This window comes from Balaenoptera ricei, chromosome 10 (genome assembly GCF_028023285.1).
Source record: "Balaenoptera ricei isolate mBalRic1 chromosome 10, mBalRic1.hap2, whole genome shotgun sequence".
In the NCBI taxonomy this organism is placed as follows: domain Eukaryota; kingdom Metazoa; phylum Chordata; class Mammalia; order Artiodactyla; family Balaenopteridae; genus Balaenoptera; species Balaenoptera ricei.
In genome coordinates this window covers 96,305,880-96,327,372 of record NC_082648.1, presented here as the reverse complement: position 1 = coordinate 96,327,372, position 21,493 = coordinate 96,305,880, and the positions used below count along the sequence as shown (strand labels likewise).

The 21,493-nt window shown below is 58.1% G+C and overlaps 3 protein-coding genes across 3 annotated transcripts; all 3 read right to left on the bottom strand.

Moving 5' to 3' along the window:
- Positions 1-2,159: 2,159 nt before the first annotated feature.
- GALR3 (galanin receptor 3) lies at positions 2,160-4,460 on the bottom strand. Its single transcript, XM_059936928.1, has 3 exons — positions 3,780-4,460; positions 2,538-3,178; positions 2,160-2,298 (listed from the first exon to the last, which is right to left on the bottom strand). The coding sequence occupies exons 1-3, from the start codon at positions 4,136-4,138 to the stop codon at positions 2,162-2,164; spliced, it is 1,137 nt and encodes a 378-aa protein (XP_059792911.1). The 5' UTR covers positions 4,139-4,460; the 3' UTR covers positions 2,160-2,161.
- Positions 4,461-8,931: 4,471 nt separating this feature from the next.
- On the bottom strand, positions 8,932-15,198 carry GCAT (glycine C-acetyltransferase). Its single transcript, XM_059936927.1, has 9 exons — positions 14,954-15,198; positions 13,334-13,464; positions 11,978-12,079; positions 11,360-11,506; positions 10,635-10,789; positions 10,415-10,497; positions 10,038-10,209; positions 9,534-9,655; positions 8,932-9,254 (listed from the first exon to the last, which is right to left on the bottom strand). Exons 1-9 carry the CDS (start codon positions 15,147-15,149, stop codon positions 9,103-9,105), a joined length of 1,260 nt encoding a protein of 419 aa, XP_059792910.1. The 5' UTR covers positions 15,150-15,198; the 3' UTR covers positions 8,932-9,102.
- A 491-nt stretch (positions 15,199-15,689) lies between these two features.
- LOC132373562 (histone H1.0) lies at positions 15,690-17,934 on the bottom strand. Its single transcript, XM_059936926.1, has one exon. It carries the CDS (start codon positions 17,925-17,927, stop codon positions 17,046-17,048), a length of 882 nt encoding a protein of 293 aa, XP_059792909.1. The 5' UTR covers positions 17,928-17,934; the 3' UTR covers positions 15,690-17,045.
- Positions 17,935-21,493: the final 3,559 nt, after the last annotated feature.

Sequence of the window (21,493 nt, the reverse complement as noted above, 5' to 3'; positions counted from 1 at the left end):
CCCATAACACAGTGCTATCTTTTCTTCTTTTGGTATTTGGCTCTCCAGCTAGACTGAGAGCTCCCAGAAGGCAGAGACCAGACCAAATTCACGCTGTCTCTGACTTCCTCTCAGGGGCTAGCTTAGGGCAGGCAGTCATGTTTGAGGGATAAAGGAAAGAAGAAAGGAGAGGGTCACGTCTTTCCTTCCCTGGCACCTCTGTCCTCACGTATCAAATACCGGCCGTGTGCCTACCCTGGGCAGGCTGTACTGCCCTCCATTAGTCGGGGTGTCTGGGCTTCTTTATCTGGTTCCAATGGGCCAGAGAGACCCCTTCAGAAGCAGGAGGCCTTGGGGTCCAGCCAAGGGCCTGGGCTGTACGAGTGTCCCTCTGCCAGGCCACTGTGTGTGGAGGGCTTCCACTGACCGACCTCTCCCCTGGGCCTGGGGTTTCATGCAGGTTCAGGCTCTGGCTCTGCCACTCCCCGGCTGGGCAATTGTCTCCTGCCCATCCTAGAGGGAGGCTGTTCCCAGTCGGTCACCTGTCCGTGCCCACAGAGGTGACCCCAGCTGGGTGACTGGACCAACCACAGCATAAGCCAACCGCAGGAGATTTTGTTCCCCGCTTGTATTTTGCAGGCACTCACCACTGTCGTGTAGCAAACCTTGTCAGACGCTCTTAGATGTTCTTCCGATGCTGCCTGGGCTGCCCTGAGAGCCATCCCTCTCGCCCAGTTAGGGTCCTGGCTCTGTCTCGAATCTGCCACTTGGCTTTGGTCACGTACCTCACCTCCTTGAGCCTCGGTTTTCACTTCTGAAAATAGAGGTAATATCCCTTGCCTGGCACGGATGAGCCAGGCGAGGTGTGAGTGATGGCCTCAGGGAGACAGAGGCCACACTGGGGGCTGCAGAAGCGGCAGCATCACACCCCCTGCCCTCCAGGAAACACTCCCACTGCTGCAGCCTGAGTCAGCCAGGGACATCTTGGCAGAGACGTGGGAGAAAGAGCACAGGACCAGGTGTCAGCCCCTGTGCTGCGCCCTTGCAGCAGTCGCTCCCCAGCTGCGTCTCAACCTCCCCCTGAGAAGGCTGACTGCCGTTCTGGCCCCTGGGTCTGTGGCAGGTGGCAGGCAGTGAGGAGGTTTCAGCAGCTGCCCGGTGTCAGGGAGGGCCTTCCCACGGTGCCCAGCAGCCAGGAGGTGTGCTGGGGAGAGCCACGGAAGCCGAAGGCCTCAGGCCTCAGCCAGAAGCTAATAAGCATTATTGGCTTACGGTGAGGGAGGAAGTGAGTGGCTCCGCAACCATCGAGACTGATTTATTGGTTAATTAGGAGGTTTCCACACCACAGACTACCCCAGCTGTGTGCAGGTACAGGTAGGGAGGGGGCTACAGGGTAATCAGGGCTGCTGGAAGGCCAGCTGTGGCCCGAGTGTGGCTCAGTGTCTCCCCGTAGCCAGGAGCACCAAATGACTGAAAGAATAATGTGAGGGGTTTGGGTCAGGCAATGGACCTAGGACTTGACAGCCGGGGGAAGCCCTCAGCACTCGCTGTACCTGAGCAGAACTCTCCTAAGGAAGGGGGCTGGGAGCCCTCTGAAGTTTCTAGGGCATCCAGTTGAGCGTGGGGAGCTGCAGGTTTGGGGAGGAGGGCTGATGGAGGATCAGGAAAAACCAAGAAAAACCTTGGAAACCATGGGATCTGAGGAGAAAAAAAAAAATGGGAAAAACCATACTCGGTGCTACTGAGTAGAAAAAGTTAAACAGCAGTGGGTTTGAACACAACCTCTGCCAAACACTAGCTATGTGACAAATCACTCAACCTCTCTGATTCTTGATGTCTACATCTATAAAGTGGAATTGATTGTATCTGCCTTGCAAAGCTGTTTTGATAACTAGATTGAGGAATGTAGCACCCCATACAGATGGGCAGACGGATTGCCCTCCTTCCTGCCAGACTGGTTATGGACAGCGTCTCGGGGCTGCCTAGCTAAGGGCCTGCACTTGGCTGCGTTGAACCATTTTCACTGCCCAGGGGTGTCCACTCAGTGGACTGAGTGTCCCCAGCTCAGCCACTCCTCCTCAAAGGGCTCCTGGCTTTGGCCCCATCCCCTACGGGCGTCCTGTCCCGGGGGAAGGGGAATGACAGACAGACGTACACCCAGCAGAATGGAGGCAGACAAGGTTTATTCCGGTCCTCGGGCAGGCAGGGCCCGGCCAGCCTCTCTGCCGCGGGCGGCCTCCCGACCCGGCTCCCCGCCCCAGCCGCCGCCCGTCGGCAGCCGGCCGCGAGGCCTAGCGTCCCCGAGGCAGCCGGCAGGGCCTGGGAACGCCGGGCGGACGCGACGGAGGGCGCGGCGGGCGCCCGGGGGGCAGCGGGCGCGGGGGCGGCGGCGGCCGCAGGGCCACAGGCGGCGGAGGCGCGCGCGGAAGGGCCCGGCCAGCCTCTCTGCCGCGGGCGGGCTCCCGACCCGGCTCCCCGCCCCAGCCGCCGCCCGTCGGCAGCTGCCCGCGAGGCCTAGCGTCCCCGAGGCCTAGCGTCCCCGAGGCAGCCGGCAGGGCCTGGGGACGCCGGGCGGACGCGACGGAGGGCGCGGCGGGCGCCCGGGGGGCAGCGGGCGCGGGGGCGGCGGCGGCCGCAGGGCCACAGGCGGCGGAGGCGCGCGCGGAAGTGGCGCGAGGCGAGCGCGTAGACCAGTGGGTTGAGGCAGGAGTTGGCGTAGGCGAGGCAGTGCGAAGCCAGGCGGCAGGCGTAGGTGGCCGGGCTGAAGGCGAAGCGGCCGTACCAGAAGCAGAGGATGAGCGCGTGGTGCGGGCCCCAGCAGAGGGCGTAGAGCGCGGCCACCGCCAGCATGGCGCGCCCCGCGCGGCCCGTGGCTCTGCGCCGGGCCTCGGCCGCCGCCGCGCCCGCGGGACCCACGGCCGCCCACAGGAAGCGCAGCGTGCGTCCGTAGGCCAGGCTCACCACGGCCACGGGCAGCAGGTAGCCGGCGGCGAAGGTAGCCACGTCGAGGGCGCGGCGGCGCGCGTCCTCCCAGGCGGGCACGCAGAGCTCGAGCGCGCCGTAGCGCACGGTGCCGTAGTAGCTGAGGTAGGGCGCCGAGAAGACCGCCGCCAGCAGCCAGACCAGACCCACGGCGGCGCGGGCGTTGCGAGGCGTGCGCAGGGCCCGCGAGCGCAGCGGGTGCCGTACGGCCAGGTACCTGCGGGCGGGCGCGGCGTCAGCGAGGCAGGCGGGCGGCCGCCTAGACGCCCGCGTCTGAACCTCGCGAGTGAGGGGGTATCGCGCGCCCGGCCTCGCAGGGAGGTTGTGGGGATGAACGGAGTCAGCGCGCAAAGCGCTTAGAGCAGCGCCTGGCACCTAGCGGGACTGGGTCAGAGGCTCAGAGAGAAGTGACCTGCCCGAGGTCGTCAGCTAGAGAGTGAGCCTGGGTTTGACCCCAAGTTTCAAGCCATGAAAGCCAGTCTGACCACAACCTGAGCCAGGTGTGGGCGGTAATAAAATATCTGATGAATTCATTGGTGTGTTCCTTTTGCCATTCATTTCACTCTTACAGAGCATCATGTGCCAGGCCCTGTGCTAACACTTGGGACACAGAGATGTTCTCTGGAAGCTCCCAATGGAGTTGGGGGGAGGGCAGGATGATCCCCTCAAGCATGCCCTGCAGGTGCCCAGAGACTGTTCCTCTTCTCCCTCCCATGTCCCCTTTTGGTCCCCCATTCTCTCCTTTCTAAGGCCAATGAGAATCTATTCAGGTCTTCCCTCCCCAGCCCAGACCCGGCCAGGTCCCCGACACAGCTCACCTGTCCACCGAGACAGCCGCCAGCGTGAAGCTGCTGGCATACATGGTGAGGTAGATGAGCAGGTGCACAGCCTTACAAACGAGGGCCCCAAAAAGCCAGGCATCCAGCGTGTAGATGGCGGCCTGGAAAGGCACGCAGCACAGGATGAAGCAGAGATCGGCCACTGCCAGGTTGAGGATGAACAGATCCGTAGTGCTGCCCGGCTCCTGCCAGGCACTCAGGCCGGGCTGCAGCAGCACTGCCAGCACCAGCCCATTGCCCACTGTGCCCAGCAGGAAGATGAGGGCAAAGACCACGGGCACTGCCACAGCCCCCATACTCCCTGGGCTGTCTAGCGAAACGTTCTGGGCATCAGCCATCTCCCCATCAGACAGGCACCTGAGGAAGAGAAGCTGGAGTCCTCAGGCAGGAGCCCCCAGCTCTGGTCACTCAACTCAGGGGTCTAGTCCCCCACCCTGGGCCTGGCCACGTCCTGTGGGCTGGAAGCTTGTGGGGGATGGGGGTGGGGGGGACAGAGACAAAAGTTATCACTGGGACCCCCTGTGCAAGCTCCTGGCAGAGTCTCATTGGTGTCTAAGGTGGGTTTCTCAGTTTCCTAGGGAACACCCCCATAGCCCAGGGCATGAAGGGCTGATTAGGTAGTTGATAGACACCTTCAACCAATGATGCAGGTAAAGTGGGGTGGGGGGAGGGGCAGCTCCAACCCCAGGAGCTGATGTTTTCAATGGGGATCTGAAATACAGGGAAGGCTTTTTTTTTTTTTTTTCTTTTTAGCCACACAACAGTATGTGGGAGCGGTATGTGGGCTCTTAGTTCCCCGACCAGGGATCGAACCCACGCCCCCTCTGCATTGGAAGGGTGGAGTCTTAACCACTGGACCACCAGGGAAGTCCTAAGGAAGACTTTTGGACATAGGTCAAATTCAGCCAAATATGGGTGACATACCTGAGTCATTGGATAGTCCAGTTTAGTGAGAGCATGACAGTGGCACAGCTGAGAGAACCATATAAGTCACTGCCCCCTTTTTACACATGAGGAAATTGAGGCTCAGAGAGGGGACATGGGAGGCTAATATCACACGCTGAGTGGCAGATCTGAGGCTGTTGCCACCCTGGTACCCTGACTCCCAGGCTGGAGCACTCATCTGAGAGCCTGTAACAGGTAGTGCTTCTGACAATCTGTGCGTGCGCGTGTGCGCACACGAGCATCTATACAAGCTGTGCTCACTCTTACCCCTGCCCCACCCATGGCCCATATCGACTGCTACCTGGGGGTCTCCCTACATGCTTGGACCTCTGGGGTGGCTGGACGTATTAAGGGCAAGGGAGCCAGGCAGGGAGGAGGGAGGAAAGGTGATATCTGTGTCTCCCACCCCAGCATGCAGCAGGTCCCCACAAAGCCCAGGATGGGCAATACCCACCTCAACCCTGGGCACTGGGCTCCTGCTTGATCCTGGGTGAACCGGCCAGGCTGAAGCTGCCTCCTGGCTCAGTGGCCACCCCTTGATGCCTACCTGCAGGTACAGGTCTGCCTCCCAGTGCTCCCTCTTCTCCTTTAAGGGCCCTCCTCTGCTGAGCTGGACTTGGACACTCCTTCCGAAGAAGTAGCCACCTCCTCCTCATTCCCTGGTTTCCCCCGGATGGCATGCTCTTCTGTCCGGCTCTCCTCTGCCTCTCTGCGTTGCTTCTGCCTCTTTCTGCAGCGAGTAACCCATTGATCTCGCTCTCTGAGATTCTCGCTTTGTAGTTAACCCCTCTGTGCCCAGGGCCCAGTCCATTCCTGGCCCTCTCACCTCCTGTGGTCCTGGTTCCCCATCGTCTCTGCTCCCTGCTCCAAGAAGGGCTCCAACCCAAGCTCAGAAAGGACCCCTAGGCTTTTTTTTTTTGGCCGCGCTGTGTGGCATGTGGGATCTTAGTTCCCCGACCACCCCCTGCACTGGAAGTGCGGGGTCTTAATCACTGGACCATCAGGGAAGTCCCAGGACTCCTAGTCTTGAGTGGGGTGTCCTATGCTAGGAATCCAGGAGCCCCTTTTCTGCAGACTTCAGATAGGACTACTCTTCCTGGCCCCTGAGAATCCTGAGACCCATCAGTTTCCCTAAGATTGTTCCAGGGGTTCAGTCTGCCTGAAGCCTGCAGGGTTTATGTGCCTGTCCAAAGAGTCTGGCTTTAGCCTGAGGGCAATGGGGAACTAGAGGAGGTTCTAGAGCAGGGACAGGACCTGCCCATTTATTGTGTAATTAGTATATTATGGCCTGGGGTTAAAAGGATGAATAGAAGGGGAGCGATTTAATGGGTGAGCCATTAGGAGCCTCTTGTCCAGGCAAGAGCCAAAGAGGTTACTAGATCTTAGTGAATGGCTGTATCATTCAGTCATGGGGTTCTGGTCTGGACCTCTTGGAGGAGTGGGCCACATGGCCACATGCTTCCAAAGGGTTAGAGGCCAGCACCTGGGGTGTGAGGTACATTGGATTTAGCAACAAGGTGGTTGTTGAAAACTAGACAAGTGTAGTGGGGCCAGAAGACTGCCTGCAATGAATTAAGGGAGGGGAGAGGTGGTGAGGACTGTGTGGTGTCTTTCTAGAAGCTGGGAGGGTGGGGTGAATGTCAAGGAGAAGTCTGTGAAAGGGGAGAGGAAACAGTCTGAGGGGACGCTGATGAAGCCAGGACTTGTAATCAAGGCCTGAGGAGCCGGGAAGAGACTCTTCAGAACTGCCTTCCCATGGGCCCTGGGATTTTCACCAGTGCTCTAAAGCCTCATGTCACCCATCCCAGATGCAGCGCATCCCCAAATTTTTGGAAGCAGAGACTCACTGAATTGAAGATATTAGGGATCATACCTAGATTCTCCAAACCTGAATTCAGAGCTATCAAAATTGAATTAAGGAATTAGAATTGTAGAATCGTGTGATCTCTGAAGAACAGAATTGTAGGATCCAGACTTAGTGTGGTGGGATTTAAGAATTTAGGGGTCCACAACCACCTTGTATTAAAGTAATGCACTGTTAGATTCCCAGAAGCCTGGACTCACGAATGTGGCAGGCCTGGACCCTGAAAGCCCCAAGGTCCCTGACACACTGTCCTCCCTCCGCTTGGGCGCTCCCAGCCCACCATGTCCCTCCTTGCTGGAGGCTAAGCTCTGGATGGGCAGGGGCAGTACTAGGGCAAAGAGCTCCCAGCAGCAGCAAGGCTGAGCTGCTGATATGATTGCAGAGGAGGAGGGAGGATGGTGGCAACCAGAGAGGGACCACCTGCAGGGCAGGCAGGAAAGGCACCTCGCTATGGCCCGAGTCCCAGCGGGCCCCAGGCACCCCCTCTTCCCTTGCTCCAAATGCTGCTCCTGGTGACTGTGGCCTTGAACCCTGCACCCAACGTAGAGGACAGATGGTGGGCCCTGAGAGTGGTCCCCAGAGACCCAGGCTCTGCAGGGTGTGTAAGTGCAGCTTGTCCATGACTGGCCCTCGGCCCTATAGCCTGTCTTGGCCTCGGGCGATGACCAGTTAAGTGCCCAAGCCCAAGCATGTGTGCCCAGAGCTGCCACTGCACCTGCTGGCACCTCCTATGACCCCTCTGGATGGTGGCGGAGGAGCTGTGCCACGGTGGACCTGGGCCAGCACAGCTCCACACGCTGAGTCGAAAGCTGGCTGCTGATGCGGTGCTCGACCGCGACAAGCTGGCCCATGGTGTCGAGGCACTGCCACCGCCCCACAATGTCAGCGGCGGCGCCTGGGAACTACAGGATGCAACGGTGCTCACTGTGCGCCACTGGCTGATGGACCTCACCTAGGTCCACCTTATCTCAGCCTCACCTACTGCGATTTGTCACCCCGTGGCTGCTCATGGCCACCCTCTATGACCTGCCAGCTTGAGCAGACCATGCATGTCAAGCTGCTGGTTTGGCCAGGGGCTGGCACCAGGCTGTGTGTACTTGCTGCTGTAGGAGTGCACCTGGTGCCAGATGCCCTACCCGTGTCTGTGCCCCTGATGTGGCCACAGCAGCCCCCTCCCCCGGGGCTGCATCCCCTAGCACCCCGAACTCCTGGACCCCAGCCTCAAGCTCCTCGGGATCACAGGCTAGGATTCTCAGCATCCCAGCATTAAGATCCTGATGGATTGGGCCAGAGCTCACCCAGACTGTCCATCCCTAGACACCCAGGCTGAAGGGAGGGCTGGGGCTGGGGGGGCACCAGAGACATGGTCTCATCGTTAATGAAGAAGGGCCTTTTCATCCTCCCTGCCCTATCGCCAGCAAACTACGAGCTCCCCAAGCCCACACCATGCTGAAGCTGGAGGCGCGGTGACGCAGAACACATCCTTTACCCCCACCAGGTGCCCATAAGGCTGAGTGGGGAGGGCAATGGAGAGAGAAGCACCAGGGGCTGCGACTGTGGGAAGGGGACTGTCGTCTTCAGCAGGGAAGCAGTGAGCCGTTGTCAGGGTCAAGGCGGGGTGGGGCCTTGCCTGCAGCAAAAGCTGAGTCCGAGGCCAGAAGTCTGGAGGGGGCGGGGCGACAGCAGAGCCTGAGCTCGCTACGCCCCCTGGCGGCTGATCTTCAGGCCAGCAGGCCCCGGGAATACGGAAATGGAAAGGCCCCGATACCAATATAACAGCCACTCTTGGTACAGCGGGGGAAACCGAGGCACACACGGGGAAGGGGCCTGCCTAAGGCCACAGAGGCAGGAACAAAGTTTAGAACACAGAGTTCCAGACCATCGGGGGCCTCTCCAATAGCGACACTCTTTCTTTTGGGGCCGAATCTTCTGCTTCTCCCAAACATGGGTTTGGGTGCCCAGCCCCTTCTTATCTGGGCAGCTGTAGGCCATCCTTTGGATGCGGAGCAGAGGACGAGGTGTTCACCAAGGCTAGACTCTGGAGGCTGCAGAGTAGGCGGGTGGGTGGCGCGGGAAGGGGCCTGCAGGGCTGGGGCTCAGCTGCCCTCTACAGCAGGAAAGAATCCAACTGAGCCAAACAGTGGCTCCAGCCTCTATTACCCGAGCTGCCTGGGTCCCATCTTAATTTGGGGAAGGCGGTCAGCTCTGAGATCTATTACAGTCCTCAGAAGCTGGCCCTCAGAGCCCCAGCTCCTGCCTGATTCTTTGACCAGTGCAGGACTGGGGCTGCTCCGAGAGAATAAAGCAGACAGACACGACACAGCCAATTTCCACACTGTTACTTCACACTCACAGCCACAAGCACAGGCCTCACCCCAGCCTGGCCCCAGGACTGACAGAGTTCACAGCCTCTGGCCTGGGCTGGTCAAAGGCCCCCTTCTCTGTCACTGTGGAGGGAGGGGGACCTTGGCTCTGCTTGTCACTACCCAGGACTCAAGGCAGTGCCCCGTGCAGCTGCCCCACCTCCACGAAGGCCTCCACGCAGCGGTCAACGTCCTCCTCGCTGTGCACCGCTGAGATCTGGACCCGGATCCGGGCCTTGCCCTTGGGGACCACAGGGTAGCTAAACCCGATGACAAAGATGCCTGGGAGGGTAGAGAGAGTCAACCTGGGGCTCACCAGAGCCAGACAGGCTTTTGGGGCATGATATACAGCTCCTCCTTTTCTGAGGACCACAGAGGAGAAGGGAGCTGCCCAAGATCTCAGACATGGGACTGCCTCATGGCCTAGGGTTTTCAAGCTTGGACAGACAGCTGGTCTAAGAGGGGCAGTAGGGCAGGGGGAAGTGGGGTATTCACAGTCTAGGGGTTCCCTCCTTTTCTTTTAGGACCCACAGCCACTCCTCATGCCCCGGCCCCCTTTACCTCTCTTCAGCATGTCATCTGCCATGCAAGAGGCCAGACGAGCATCACCCAGCATCACAGGGCAGATGGGGTGACTGGCTCCCGAGATGGTGAAGCCAGCAGCCTCCATCTTACTGCGGAATCTGTGGGCACAAATTGGGCGTCACAGGGAGCTGGGGGGCTGTGGAGCAATCACACCCTCTCCTGATAGGCATGTGACCCAAGGTTTGTGACCAAGTCTGCAGGAGGGACCAACAAAGACAGAGATGCAGACCCAGAGAGGCAGATGGGGAGCATTTGCAGAGAAATGCGCCAGGAAATGGAAGGAAGAGGCAGAGAGAAGAGGGAGGTGGGCAAGCAGGCAGCCCTTGGCTAAGAGAGCTGAGTCCCAGTGCAACCCGCTGGGGAAGTGGGGTGGGCAAAGGCAGAACCCGTAGGCAGGGAGCTAGGGCCTGCGCAGGCACGCAGGGCAGGCCCTCACCAGCTTCCTCGCCCCTGCTGGCCCCACCCTGCCCGAGACCGCACCGCTGGGTCTTGGCCGCCATAGACTGGACGACAGCGTTGCTCTCCATGAGCAGGTCCAGGGCCTTGGAAGCACAGCCGACGACAGCAGGTGGCAGACTGTTGGAGAAGAGGTAGGGCCGGGCACGCTGCCGTAGCAGGGACACCAGGGACCCAGGCCCTGTAGTGTAGCCCCCTGAGAACAAGGACAGAGGTGGGGATGGGGGTGGGGCGGCAGTCAGAGGCCAGGAGCCAGAGCTTACCCCATGCCCCTCCTGAGAGGACAGTCCCCGCTGTCTTCTTCCCTGCAGCCCCAGGTCTCCCCTCCCCACCTTCCCCGAGACTCTTCCAAGGCCCTGCATGTAGATGAGGGGAGCCCAGGGGCACAAGCCTGTAGGCACCTGATGCTCCGCCCAGCGCCTTCCCCAGCGTGGAGTTGATGATGGTGACCTGGTCCATCACGCCCAGCAGCTCATCTGTGCCCCTGCAAGGGAAGCTGCCACTGCCACCACTGGCCACCTGAGTGCCCAAGATCACGGATTGGGCTTGGGGGCTGGCCTCCTGGTTTCCCACCCGCCCTGAGGAGTCCAACCCAAGGACTCAGGTGCCATGTGCTCTCACCGTCCTGTGGCCCCCAGGAAGCCAGTGGCGTGGCATTCGTCCACAAAGACCAAGGCACCATATTGAGAGGCAAGGCGACAGATCTCCTGCAGGGGTGCGATGTCGCCGTCCATGGAAAAGGCCCCGTCGGTGGCCACCAGGCGCAGCCGATGCTTCTGCAGGAAAGATACAGAAGGTGGCCGGTATCATGAGTTGGGCCAAACCACTCACTCTCTGTGCTGCTCGGGGCTCTAAAGGCTCAGCTCGCCCAGTGCCCAGCACAGAGATGAGCACATAAGCACTACCACGTTGAGGCTGGTACATCCTCTCCTTCACTGGGGCCTCTCTGAGCTTTACCCACCTCTTCCAGCGCAGTCTGGAGCCACACTCAGCACTGGGCAGGAAGAATGTTCGCAGTCTCCTCTCCCAGAGGGCAGGATGGGGTGTGGCCAGTTCTGCCCATAAGCTCATGCCACCCTTATGCCTAGCAGGGGCCTGCCACACATAAGGTGCTTACTAAAACTCAAGGCAGTATTGCGCAATGGAATAAAGCTTTGGGTCTGAGGATTTGGGTTCAAATCCTGGTTGTTTCGAACTTTCAGGCTGTTTGCCTGTGAGTGAGAAGTTGGCCTCTGTAAGCCTCGCTTCCTTCACCGGGGGATGGGGGTGGGGGGAGTGCTGGGTGCGGCAGCAAGACTGAGGATAAGCCCAGTCCTGGCCCCTAGAACCGCTAGGCCTTGCCCTACCTGGGCCTCCTGCAGCTTGGCCTCCAGATCGGCCATATCCAGGTGGCGGTAGCGGTACTTGTGGGCCTTGCACAGACGGATACCATCGATGATGGAGGCATGGTTCAGCTCATCCGACAGGACTGCGTCCTCCGGGGTCAGCAGAGCCTGGCAGAAGGCAGTTAGGAGAAGAGCCATCACCCAACCACCTTGGGGTTCTCCCTCCCTCATGACTCCCCCTGAATCAATATTTCACTGCCAACCAGGGCATTCTGCTGGGCAGGGAGGCCAGGAGCCCTCTGCCTCTATCTTGGTCCCCAGGGCCCCAGGACGGGGCTGAATCAGGGGCTTTGCTCTAGCAAAAGGAGGTGAGAACATGTTTGGTGAATGTGTGGCCCCTAACACCCTCAGCCTTCCAGCTGAAACAGGTTACCCTCCAAATGCCCTGGAAGCTGGCCTCCTTGTAAGCCCCAGGATTCCTCCTGGAGACCTACTGGCCCAACCTTGACCTCCGTAAGAAATAGACACTGGAGCCTCTAGGCGTGGTACTGGCATCCTGCCAAGTTCTCTGGACTGCACACTCCCAAGCCTTCCACAGCCTTGCAGGTCTCACCAACTCCCACCTGTGGCCTCACACACCTCAAAGAGGCCGGCGTTGGCATCAAAACAGCTGGGATAGAGGATGGCGTCCTCCCGCTGGTGGAAGCGGGCTATCTTTGCTTCTAGATCCTTGTGGATGCTCTGAAGTAAGTGAGTGAAACAGGTGTTAATGCCTTCTGGGCCACTTGGGACAGGTCCTGGGGACAGAGGCTCACAGGGCCACAAACAGATCCTCCTCCTACTTTTTGCACCACAAGGTTCACCCAGAGCCAACAGGAATCTGGCACATGGTTCCCACTGAGGAATTAGGGGCCCACTAAGAAGGTGCTCTTCTTCCTGGTTGGGTTTTCGTTTTATAATGGGGGTTTGATGGTAGAATTATGGGTGCTAATGACAAAGGAAGATGTGTCTCCCCGATATCAAACTGAGTGCCTTTCTTTGTTGCTTAATGGCAAAGAAGAGGATTATATAAGTAACTCTAGGTTCACTTGGGCCTCCAATTCTTAGATTTGAAAGCTGTCCAGTCTAAAGTGCCCTGGATGGGAGTCAAAAGTTCCATTCATTTCACCTTCACCTTTCTGAAAGGACAAGTAATAATAATCACAAGGACTCAGAAGCACTGACTCTTGAGCTAGACCATCCGGGTTCAAATCGCACCACAACAGGCTGTGTGCCCCTAGGCAAGTCACTTGACTTCTCTGGGACTCAGTGTCCTCATCTCTATAACAGGAGCAAAAATAGCACTTATCACTTAGGATTATTATACGCATTAATGAGTTAATATTTGTAATGTTCTTAAAATAGCACCTGACACATAGCAAGCACTGTAAGTTTCATGTTTATAAAACTTCATTTTGTAACATTTACAAAATAAAATTAATAACCAACATTTATTGAGCACTACTATGTGCCAGGCACTGTTCTAAGCATTTTTACATGTATTAACTCTTTAATTTGGGATAATTTTGTTAGGTAAAATTATCCCCACATTACTAATGAAGGCATTGAGGCACAGAGAAGTTAAGACACTTGCCCACAGTACCAGAACCAATAAATGGTGCTGGGAACTGAGATCAGGCAGAATAGCTCCGGAAACCTTCTTCTCAATCCCTGCCTTCTCTTCTTCCTTTCTCGAAGAGGAACAGGTGTAAGGAGCTGTTTTGCAGGTGGGGAAATGGATGTTCAGAGAGGGAAAGTTTCTTGCCCAAGGCTTCACAGCAAAACAGAAGCTGGAACCCAGCCTTTCTAGTGGACAGCTCTAGTGGGATGAGCTGAGCTGCCTAAACTAGCCCTGCTAACGGCAGAAGCAGACATCTGGGGTCAGCGCCCAACGCTGGGGACCACCCCCCCTTCCTTCCCCGCCCGTCCCCAGCCTGGGCAACACCTACTGTGTACCTGGGTGCCACAGATGAAGCGGACAGAGCTAAGGCCAGCTCCAAACTCCTCCAGGGCCTGCAGACCTGCCTGGATGACCTCGGGGTGGCTGCTCAGGCCCAGGTAGTTGTTGGCACAGAAGTTAAGGATTCCTGAGGTGGAGGACGGGGGAACGGACACAGCAGCTCAGGGCCAAGAAGGGCCTGGAAAGGTGTCAGTACCAGGCCCTGGGGACCCAGAGAGGACATGAACCTGGATTCACCCTTGAGGAGGCAACAACCACACAGCATGGTCTGTTCTGGGGGCAGAGGCCAGGATGGGGAGCTGGGAGCCCCTCGGAAGCACCAAATCCAACAGCTACAGGAGAGGGAGGGTTAGAAAAGGACTCTCAGAGCAGCGCCTTGAAGGATGAGAAGTTTAGACTCTGGCTTTGGATCACATTCACCCAGAGGAACCAGCCCTTCCTCACTGGCTTCTTCTGTCCCTGAAGACCACCAGCAACCCCTCATCTGGGCCTTGGTTTCCTCATGGGTAAAAGAAGAGGGCTGCGTCAGAGGCCTGCCTTGGTCCCCAAACTCTACACAGTTGACTTTGCTGCCTGGTACAGAACTGCATGCCCAGCTGGGTTGCCTCTGAGACCTTGACCCTTGAATTATAAAGCCCAAAGTGAACACAGGTGACCCGGGGAGGAAACTAAGGCTTCAAGAGGGCAAGGTTTACTCAGCTTGGGAGGGGCAAAAACACGATGAGAACCTAGGTCTCCTAATTTCCCATTTTTTGACCTGCTCCAAGCTTCCCTGGGGAGAGGTAGAGACTTCCTAGGACCTCTGTTTTTCAAATGAGCACAACAACACCAAGGAGTCCATGCCTATTTCCTTGGCAGAAGGCAGTTTGGGGGGCCTGTTTGTAACCAGCACCCACCTGGGGCCTGGCACAGACAAGATGGACAGTAGTGACCACTGATGAGGCAGAAACCAGGGAGGCCTGGTGGGCCAATTCATGGTGTGACTTCCGCAGCAGCCCTCGAGCCCCTTGCTCCCTGTGATTTTGGCCAGGAAGTTGGTCTCTATGGCCATTTAGCTGACCTGCCAGCTCCAATATACCAGAAGATCTAGACCAAAGCCCAGCTCTGCCTGCAGCTAGCTGGGGGCTTTTAGGCAAGCCACTTCACATCTCTGAGCGTCAGCTTCTTCGTCTGTAAACGAGATTAGTCATTCCCACGTTTTGACGCTTGCAGGAGTCCATGTGCTGCAATCAGTAGAAGCCTGAACAAAGCAGCAGCTCCAGAAATGCGGGATTTCTTGTTGCCACCTTCTCACCACCCTTCCTTGAAGCGGTACGGTGGGAGCCAGCTGTCTGTCTCTCTTTCTCACGTTTTCATAGGGCTAGATCGATCCAGCCCTGCCCTCTAAGCCAAAAAGGTGCTCAAAGGGCAAATTACCTGCCTCCGTGGAAACTGGTCTAACCAGGTTAGAGTTAACTGTGGGAAGCGGCAAGTCGGCCTGATAGATGGGAAAGGGTCCAGCGGCTACGTGTGCGCTCCCGCCCGCCCACTGCCTCCAGGACCTCCATTTCAGCGAAAGCCTCAGAACGGCCCTCGAACACCGGCCAGGTCTGAGGATTCCCAGGAGGGGGAGTTACCTCCGGAAACGCCGTCCACGTGGATGCGCGGCCCCTGACGGGACGTGATGACCCGCTCGCTCTTCCAGGTGCCAGCTGCGCGGATGCCTTCCAGCTCCTCCTCCAGGATGCCACGCAGCTGAGCCAGCGCTGACTGCGCGCGGTGGCCGCGGGGGGCCCCGGAGATCGCAGCGCGGAGGACGCGGCCAGCCCACATCTTGCCCACCTCGCCCGAGCTCGCCTGCCCGCTCCCGGCCTTGCGCACTGCGGCCGCGACCTGATCACGTGGCGGGGGCCGGGCTCCGGCAGCCAATCGGAGTGAGAAGGGCTCAGCTACGGGGCAGGGGAGGCGGACCCCGCGATAGGCGGGCGGGGCTTGGCGGGATCTGAAGAGGACGAAAGTGGATTGATTTGTAAAATGAGACTGGAGCTGTCCGTGTGGGGGGAGGGGAGGCGACGGGGGTTGGAAGGCAAGTCAGGGCCGGGCCCACCAGACCCCCACCCCATTCCCATGCCCTGCCTCCACACCCACCTCTCGGAAGGTTAGGGGATGCCCTCTGGACGCCGGAAGCAGACGCCTAGAAGCAGGGTGAGGCATATTCCGTACGCTCCGGCCCTAGCGTTTCCATGGTTCTGTCGAGCTCTTGGAACCCTCCCCAGTTCTCAGGTGCAAACGCCCCCAGATTTCCCCCACTGCTCGCCAGTCCAATTGCTCCGCATTTTCCTCCAGTCTTATAAGTATGGAAAAACACATCGCTCAGGTTTTTTTTAAATTTTATTTTAAAGTTTGAAAATTACAAAGACAGCAAATTCTTCCAGGCACAAATAACACTTGTTTACAAACAAAAAGGAGGCGGGGGGGGGGGGACGCGCAATTGCGCGTTTTTCTATTTTATTAAAAACAAGGGAAAGACGACTGTACAGGTTTTTTCTCCCAGCTCCCGGGTGTGAAACGTAAGTACTAGCCCTAGATATGTATATATACATATACACACACATACACACAGACCTAGCTCTGTAAAACTACTTAGCAATTCAAAGTCGACTGCAGTATGTCTTGCTGTCCACTCCCCTCCCTCCCCTTCTCCCCCACATCTACAACTACTTATAAAAGACTCAGAAGTAAAGAGGTCGGGAGGTTTTTAAGTGGGCGGCAGGGATGGAGCCCCACCAGACTGCTAAGCAAAGCCACCTCTTGTACAGGAGGAACCAAAAATCAGGGGAAAAGCAAAAAGGTTCTCCTAGGATACAATCCAATTGTGTGGAAAAACCCAAGTTTCAACAGGGCACACTGAGGCACTTGGCTGAATGACTCTCCACCCTTCCCCCAAAGTTTCCACTCCTGTTTATAACAGGAGACTTTTGGAAGCCAGAGACCACCCCCCACCCCCCCAGTGGCTAGTTTCCAGCTGACTGAGAGAAGCCACAGTTTCTCGGACCAGCTGTCACTTCAACCCCCCTCCACGTCCCTAAGACAATAGGGAGGCCACTGGGGCAGACTTAACAGAAGTGACAAGGAAACTGGATTTGGACGCCCCACTGCTCACCACTGGGAGGTGGAAGGCAGCCTAGAGAGGGTTTTTTTTTCCACCTCCCTCCTCTGCCGTCCAGCTGCTGCCACCCCTCTCCTCCGCGCCTAGGTTCTGAAACTCTCACAAGCAGTGCTCAACTTAAAGAAAACTCGATGGCCTCATAGGTATTCCTACAAACCTTACAATTCCTGGGCTCCCTGTCATCTAGCCACAAGAAGCTGCCTTGCCCATTCTCCCCCTCCCCCCGACTTTTACCTTCAGAGTGAACCAACCATCTAACTTAACAAAACACACAAACCCACCCAAATCCCCAAACCATAAGCATATTAGTAACAAATCAACAAAACAAAATGTAAGTACATTCTCATCATTACAGAGATGAGATTTGTTGTTGCTGTCCTTGCGTGATTGGTTAAGGAAAAATGAATTATTCCCTAATTTCTGAGGAATACAAACTGTCTCTTTACAAAGTCAGAAGGAAAAGGGGCAAAGGGTTGCAGATGAGGATCAAGAGAGAAGAAAGGAGAAAAGTATTTACAGAAAATAGACAGGCAGGAGTGTCCACAAGGAAAGCCTCATTGTCACTTCTTCTTGCCGGCCCTCTTGGCACTGGACTTGGCTTTGGGCTTCACTGGTTTGGCCTTCTTAGGCTTGGATGCCTTGACTGGCTTGGCTTTGACAGTCTTGGGTTTTTTGGTTTTCTTGGGCGTGGCAGCCGGCTTCTTCTTGGCCTTCTTGACTGGGGTGGCTTTGGGCTTCTTGCTTGGGGCTTTGGAAGCAGCCTTCTTGGGCTTGGCGGCCTTCTTTGGCGTGGCCACCTTCTTGACTTCCTTCTTCGTCTTTTTGAAGGCCACTGACCTCTTGGGCTCGTCGCTCTTGGCCAGCCGGAAAGACCCCGAGGCACCCACCCCTTTGGTCTGCTTGAGGACCCCAGTGGTGACCAAGCGCTTGATGGACAACTTGATCTGGGAGTCGGCGTTCTCACCCACCTTGTAGTGGCTCTTGATGTACTTCTGGATGGACTGGCGCGAAGAGCCAGCACGGTTCTTCTCCGCCTGGATGGCAGCCACGATCATGTCCGAATACTTGGGGTGGTCTGTGGACTTCTTGGAGGCCTTGGCCCGCTTGGGCTTGGCCGCAGGGGTGGATGTGGAGTTCTCGGTCATGGTGGCCTGCCTGGTCCTGCTGTTGAAGAAGGCACCTTCCAAAGGGCCAGCCCTCGTCGGAAACCGAGGAAAGCCTGCTTCGGGATCTGCTCTGGCGCCTCTGGCTCCCAGGCCAGTCCGAGGCCGGCTCTCGGGGACCTTGCTCGGGTCGCGGGAGGAACTCGCTGGGCCGGGTCTGCGTGGCCCAGCCTCGCCGGTCTGTCGGTCGGCCTCGGCGCCCGGGTCTGCCTCCGTCTCCGCCTCCGCCTCCTCTGCCTCCCTTTTCCCAGCTCCGCGTCTGGCGCTCGGGCGGCGCATCCGGGTATTTAGCGGCGGCGGGCGGACCGCGGTGAGGACAGGGCTGCTGGCTGCCTGCTCCCGGCCCGGAATGGCGCCGCGCCGCCGCCATCTGTGTTTCTTCCGCTGAGCAAATCCGACCTTTCCCCCCGGCCCGGGCCTTCCCGCTCCCCGCCGCCGCCCGGGGCCGCTGCCTGGCTCTCTGGGCTCCCCCACCGGGCGTCCCGCCGGCCCGGCCGCCGCCCCCCGCGCCCGCCACGCGCCCCAAACGGCGCCAAGGACCGCTGGCGCGCCGGCACATTTCCCCTTTGCCGGGGGCTGGCTCTGCGGGGCCGGGGAGCCCCGGTGCGGGAAACCCCCCGTAGCAAAGCTCCCCCCTGGGGCTACCGGGGACCCCGCTCCCGGCCCGCGGTGGGACCCCCCAGCCCGGCGGAGCGGCCCGAAAGCGGCCCCAACTAACACACGCGGCCCCGAGCCGGGCGACTCCCAGCCGGGCCGAGCCGGGACAGGGGGGAGGGGTCCCTCCCCCGGGGTCCGGTCACCTCTCGGGGGTCATCCCGCCACCGGGCCCCCTGCACCTCTACCCTCTCTCTGTCCATGGGGCCCCTAAGCAAACTTTCCCTGGAAGAGTTGGAAGGGCACTTTCAAACTTTGTCCCTTCCCCCTCCTCTGTCTTCGCTCCCCCAGCGTGCCCCCTGACCTCTGCGTCGAGGTTCTCTCCTGAGACCGAACCCCGAATGCTGCCCGGGTCCCCTAAGGGAATGAGGAGGGGTCTCCGAGTCGCCTCTTCTCCTCAAAGACCCCCACATCCTCCGTATGTCCTAACTGAGAATTCATTTATAGTCCTCCCTCAGCCTAGGAGTTTTGGGGTGTCAGAGACAGAGCTCGCTGCCCCTACCCCTAGGGCCCAGCCTGGGGGTCCAGTCCCCCTCCCAAGGCTCCCTGAAGGCAGTGAGGGGGGCGGTCCACAATGAAGGAGCTGCCCCGCAGGCTCTATCCAAAGACTGTCTTGGGGGCCCCTGGGATGAGGAGAGGCCCTGAGAGCTTTGGGAGCTTGGGAAAATGGGGTTCTGGCGGGGAGGTCGAGGAGGGGGTCGCGCTGCTTGAGTCCTGACTAATCCTCGGAAAGTGTGAGTTGTTCAGGGAGCCGTGGCCCGGACCACCGCCATTTTGCTGAGAAGATGCGATGTCTTTGTTAAAATGTGTACATCTTTTCCCGTGCTGCTTGGCAGGTATAGATGAGGAAAGCAAGGGGCGCCGCCATCTGTAGGGAACCTTGGGGGCTCAGAGGGGCTTTAGCGGTCTAGAGGCCAGCAGATGGGACCCCAGAGTTCCTGGGACCCCTTGTCTGCAACAGACGTCCTACTCACGTGCAAGGTCCCGCAGGGTCCCGCTTGGCAGGGGCCCTGGGTTGAGATTCTAGGATGCTCGCTCTCTGAGCCTCCTCCCACAACAACCCGCTTTTATTCCCTAAGCAGAGCCGGCCACTCTTCACTTAAACAATACGCTGGTAGTGGGGGTTTATAGCTGGTCAAAATGATGAAGGCGGCTCTCCTGTACGGTCCCGGAGCTGTTTGCAGACACCAGCTATTGAGGAGGTGGGGGAAGGGTTGGAAGGTTTAGATGGGGGGACTGGCCGTAACTGGGAGATGTTGGGGGAAGGGCTCCTACTGGACTTGGGAGTCTCTGAGGCCAGGGAAATTAATGGGTCCCCCCCCCCACACACACACACCAAGGGATGGATTAATCCAAATGATTGGGAAAGGGGAGGGGGACTCCTGGGTATCGGTATGGGATGCCTTCTCCCGGGCTTATCTTGCTGTCACAGGCGGGGAAGAGAAGCCAGGAAGGGCCAAGTTAGTTTAAAAGGTCAACCTTCTTATTTGGATGTTGTCAATTACCCCGAAGTTTCCTGATTTGAAAACACAACATTCTGGTGGGTTTGTTTTGGTTATTTTCAAAGACAATTCTTCTGGTTCCCACTAAGATCTAGATGGGAAAATAGGCATCCACGTAGTCAGCCCCAGGTCCGAGATGTCGTTCCACCCTGTGCTCCCAGAGATATGTCATCCCCGCATCCCAGGTCCCTGGGTGTCTAAAACTAAGGACTGAACGAGTCCAGTGGCACCATGATGAAATAATTTTATTTGCACAGCGCTCTCCACCCGTTTCTTGATCCTTTGCGCCTCCTGCCTGGGGAGGCAGGTAACGCGATCACTCCCCCCATCACCCTCATCTACAGTGGAGGCCACGGGACTAGGAAGGACGGATGGCGGCGGGGGGGGGGGGGGCGCACTGCGAGGCTTAGCTCCCGGCGCCCCCAGGCCTTCACTTCGTTTTGTAGCTCTCACATCCCGAGTCCCCGCCCATCCTAGCAACCTGTAAATTCTCTCCCAGAACTGAAGCCAGAAATGGAGGGAGGGGTCGCCTCGGGGTCTCGGGGGCTTTTTCCGCCGGTGGACAGCTCTTCTCCCCGCTGGCGACGAGATTCACCGCCCCTCCCCCCGTTCGGGAGAACTGGAGGGGAAGGGGGTGTTGGGAGGGGTTCCCCGGGAGTTGGGCATAGAGTCCGAGGCCGAGGTGGGCACGAAGAGGACAGGCTGCCTCCAGACTGGCTTGGCCTCACCTCGCCTCGCTGACACTGCAGAGCTCGGGGGGCTTCTTCACTTCGGCCCGGCCCGGCCCGCGTACCCTCGCAGGACGGTCTCGGGTCCCCACCCAGCTTAGAGCCGTTTACCGGCCGGCAGACGGCAAAACTCCCTCCGCCCCATTTAACGCGAGCCCTTTAAAAATTCGGGAGCCGCAGAGCTGCGGGCAATTCCTCCTGGGAAATGTAGTCCCCCGATGGCGAACCCCGCACTGAGACCCGCCTGGGACCCTCTCGAGCCTCGGAACCGCCGGGCCGCCCCAGGCGTGAGGAGGGGGGTCAGACATTGCCTGTTCATTCACTTAGGGAGGGACCCAGGCCTCTCTGCTGTTTTTTCACTTGTCAAAAGAGGCCTCAGTGTTTTCACCTATCAAAAAGGGGCTCTACCTACCTCTGGGGTGGGTGTGAGGGTGAAATGAAATCCTGTATGGAAAAGCGTAAATCGCACTAGAATGCCAGGGGTCCTGTTTTTACTAATATGCATGTGTGAATGTGCCAGCATTTACTGAGCACATTCAAGGGATACTTAACAACTCCATTTTTCAGAGAGGATGTCTACGATGGCTAAATGACTTGTCCAAGGTGGGTCAACCTGGAGGAAGGAGGGTGAAAGGTGACAGACTCCCAAGCCAGTGACTTTTCCACTGCAGACATGCATTCATTCTGGTCTTTGGAACTCTAAGGTGTTCACTTGATATGTGCCAGGCACTGAGATAGGCACTGGGATAGGGCTGTGAACAAGAGACAAGAGATCCCTGACCTTGTGGAGCTGACATTCTAGTGGAGAAGATAGATAAGCAATAGACTAAATAAAGAAGTCCAGGGACTTCCCTGGTGGCGCAGTGGTTAGGAATCCGCCTGTCAATGCAGGGGACACGGGTTCGAACCCTGGTCTGGGAAGATCCCACATGCCGCGGAGCAACTAAGCCCGTGCGCCACA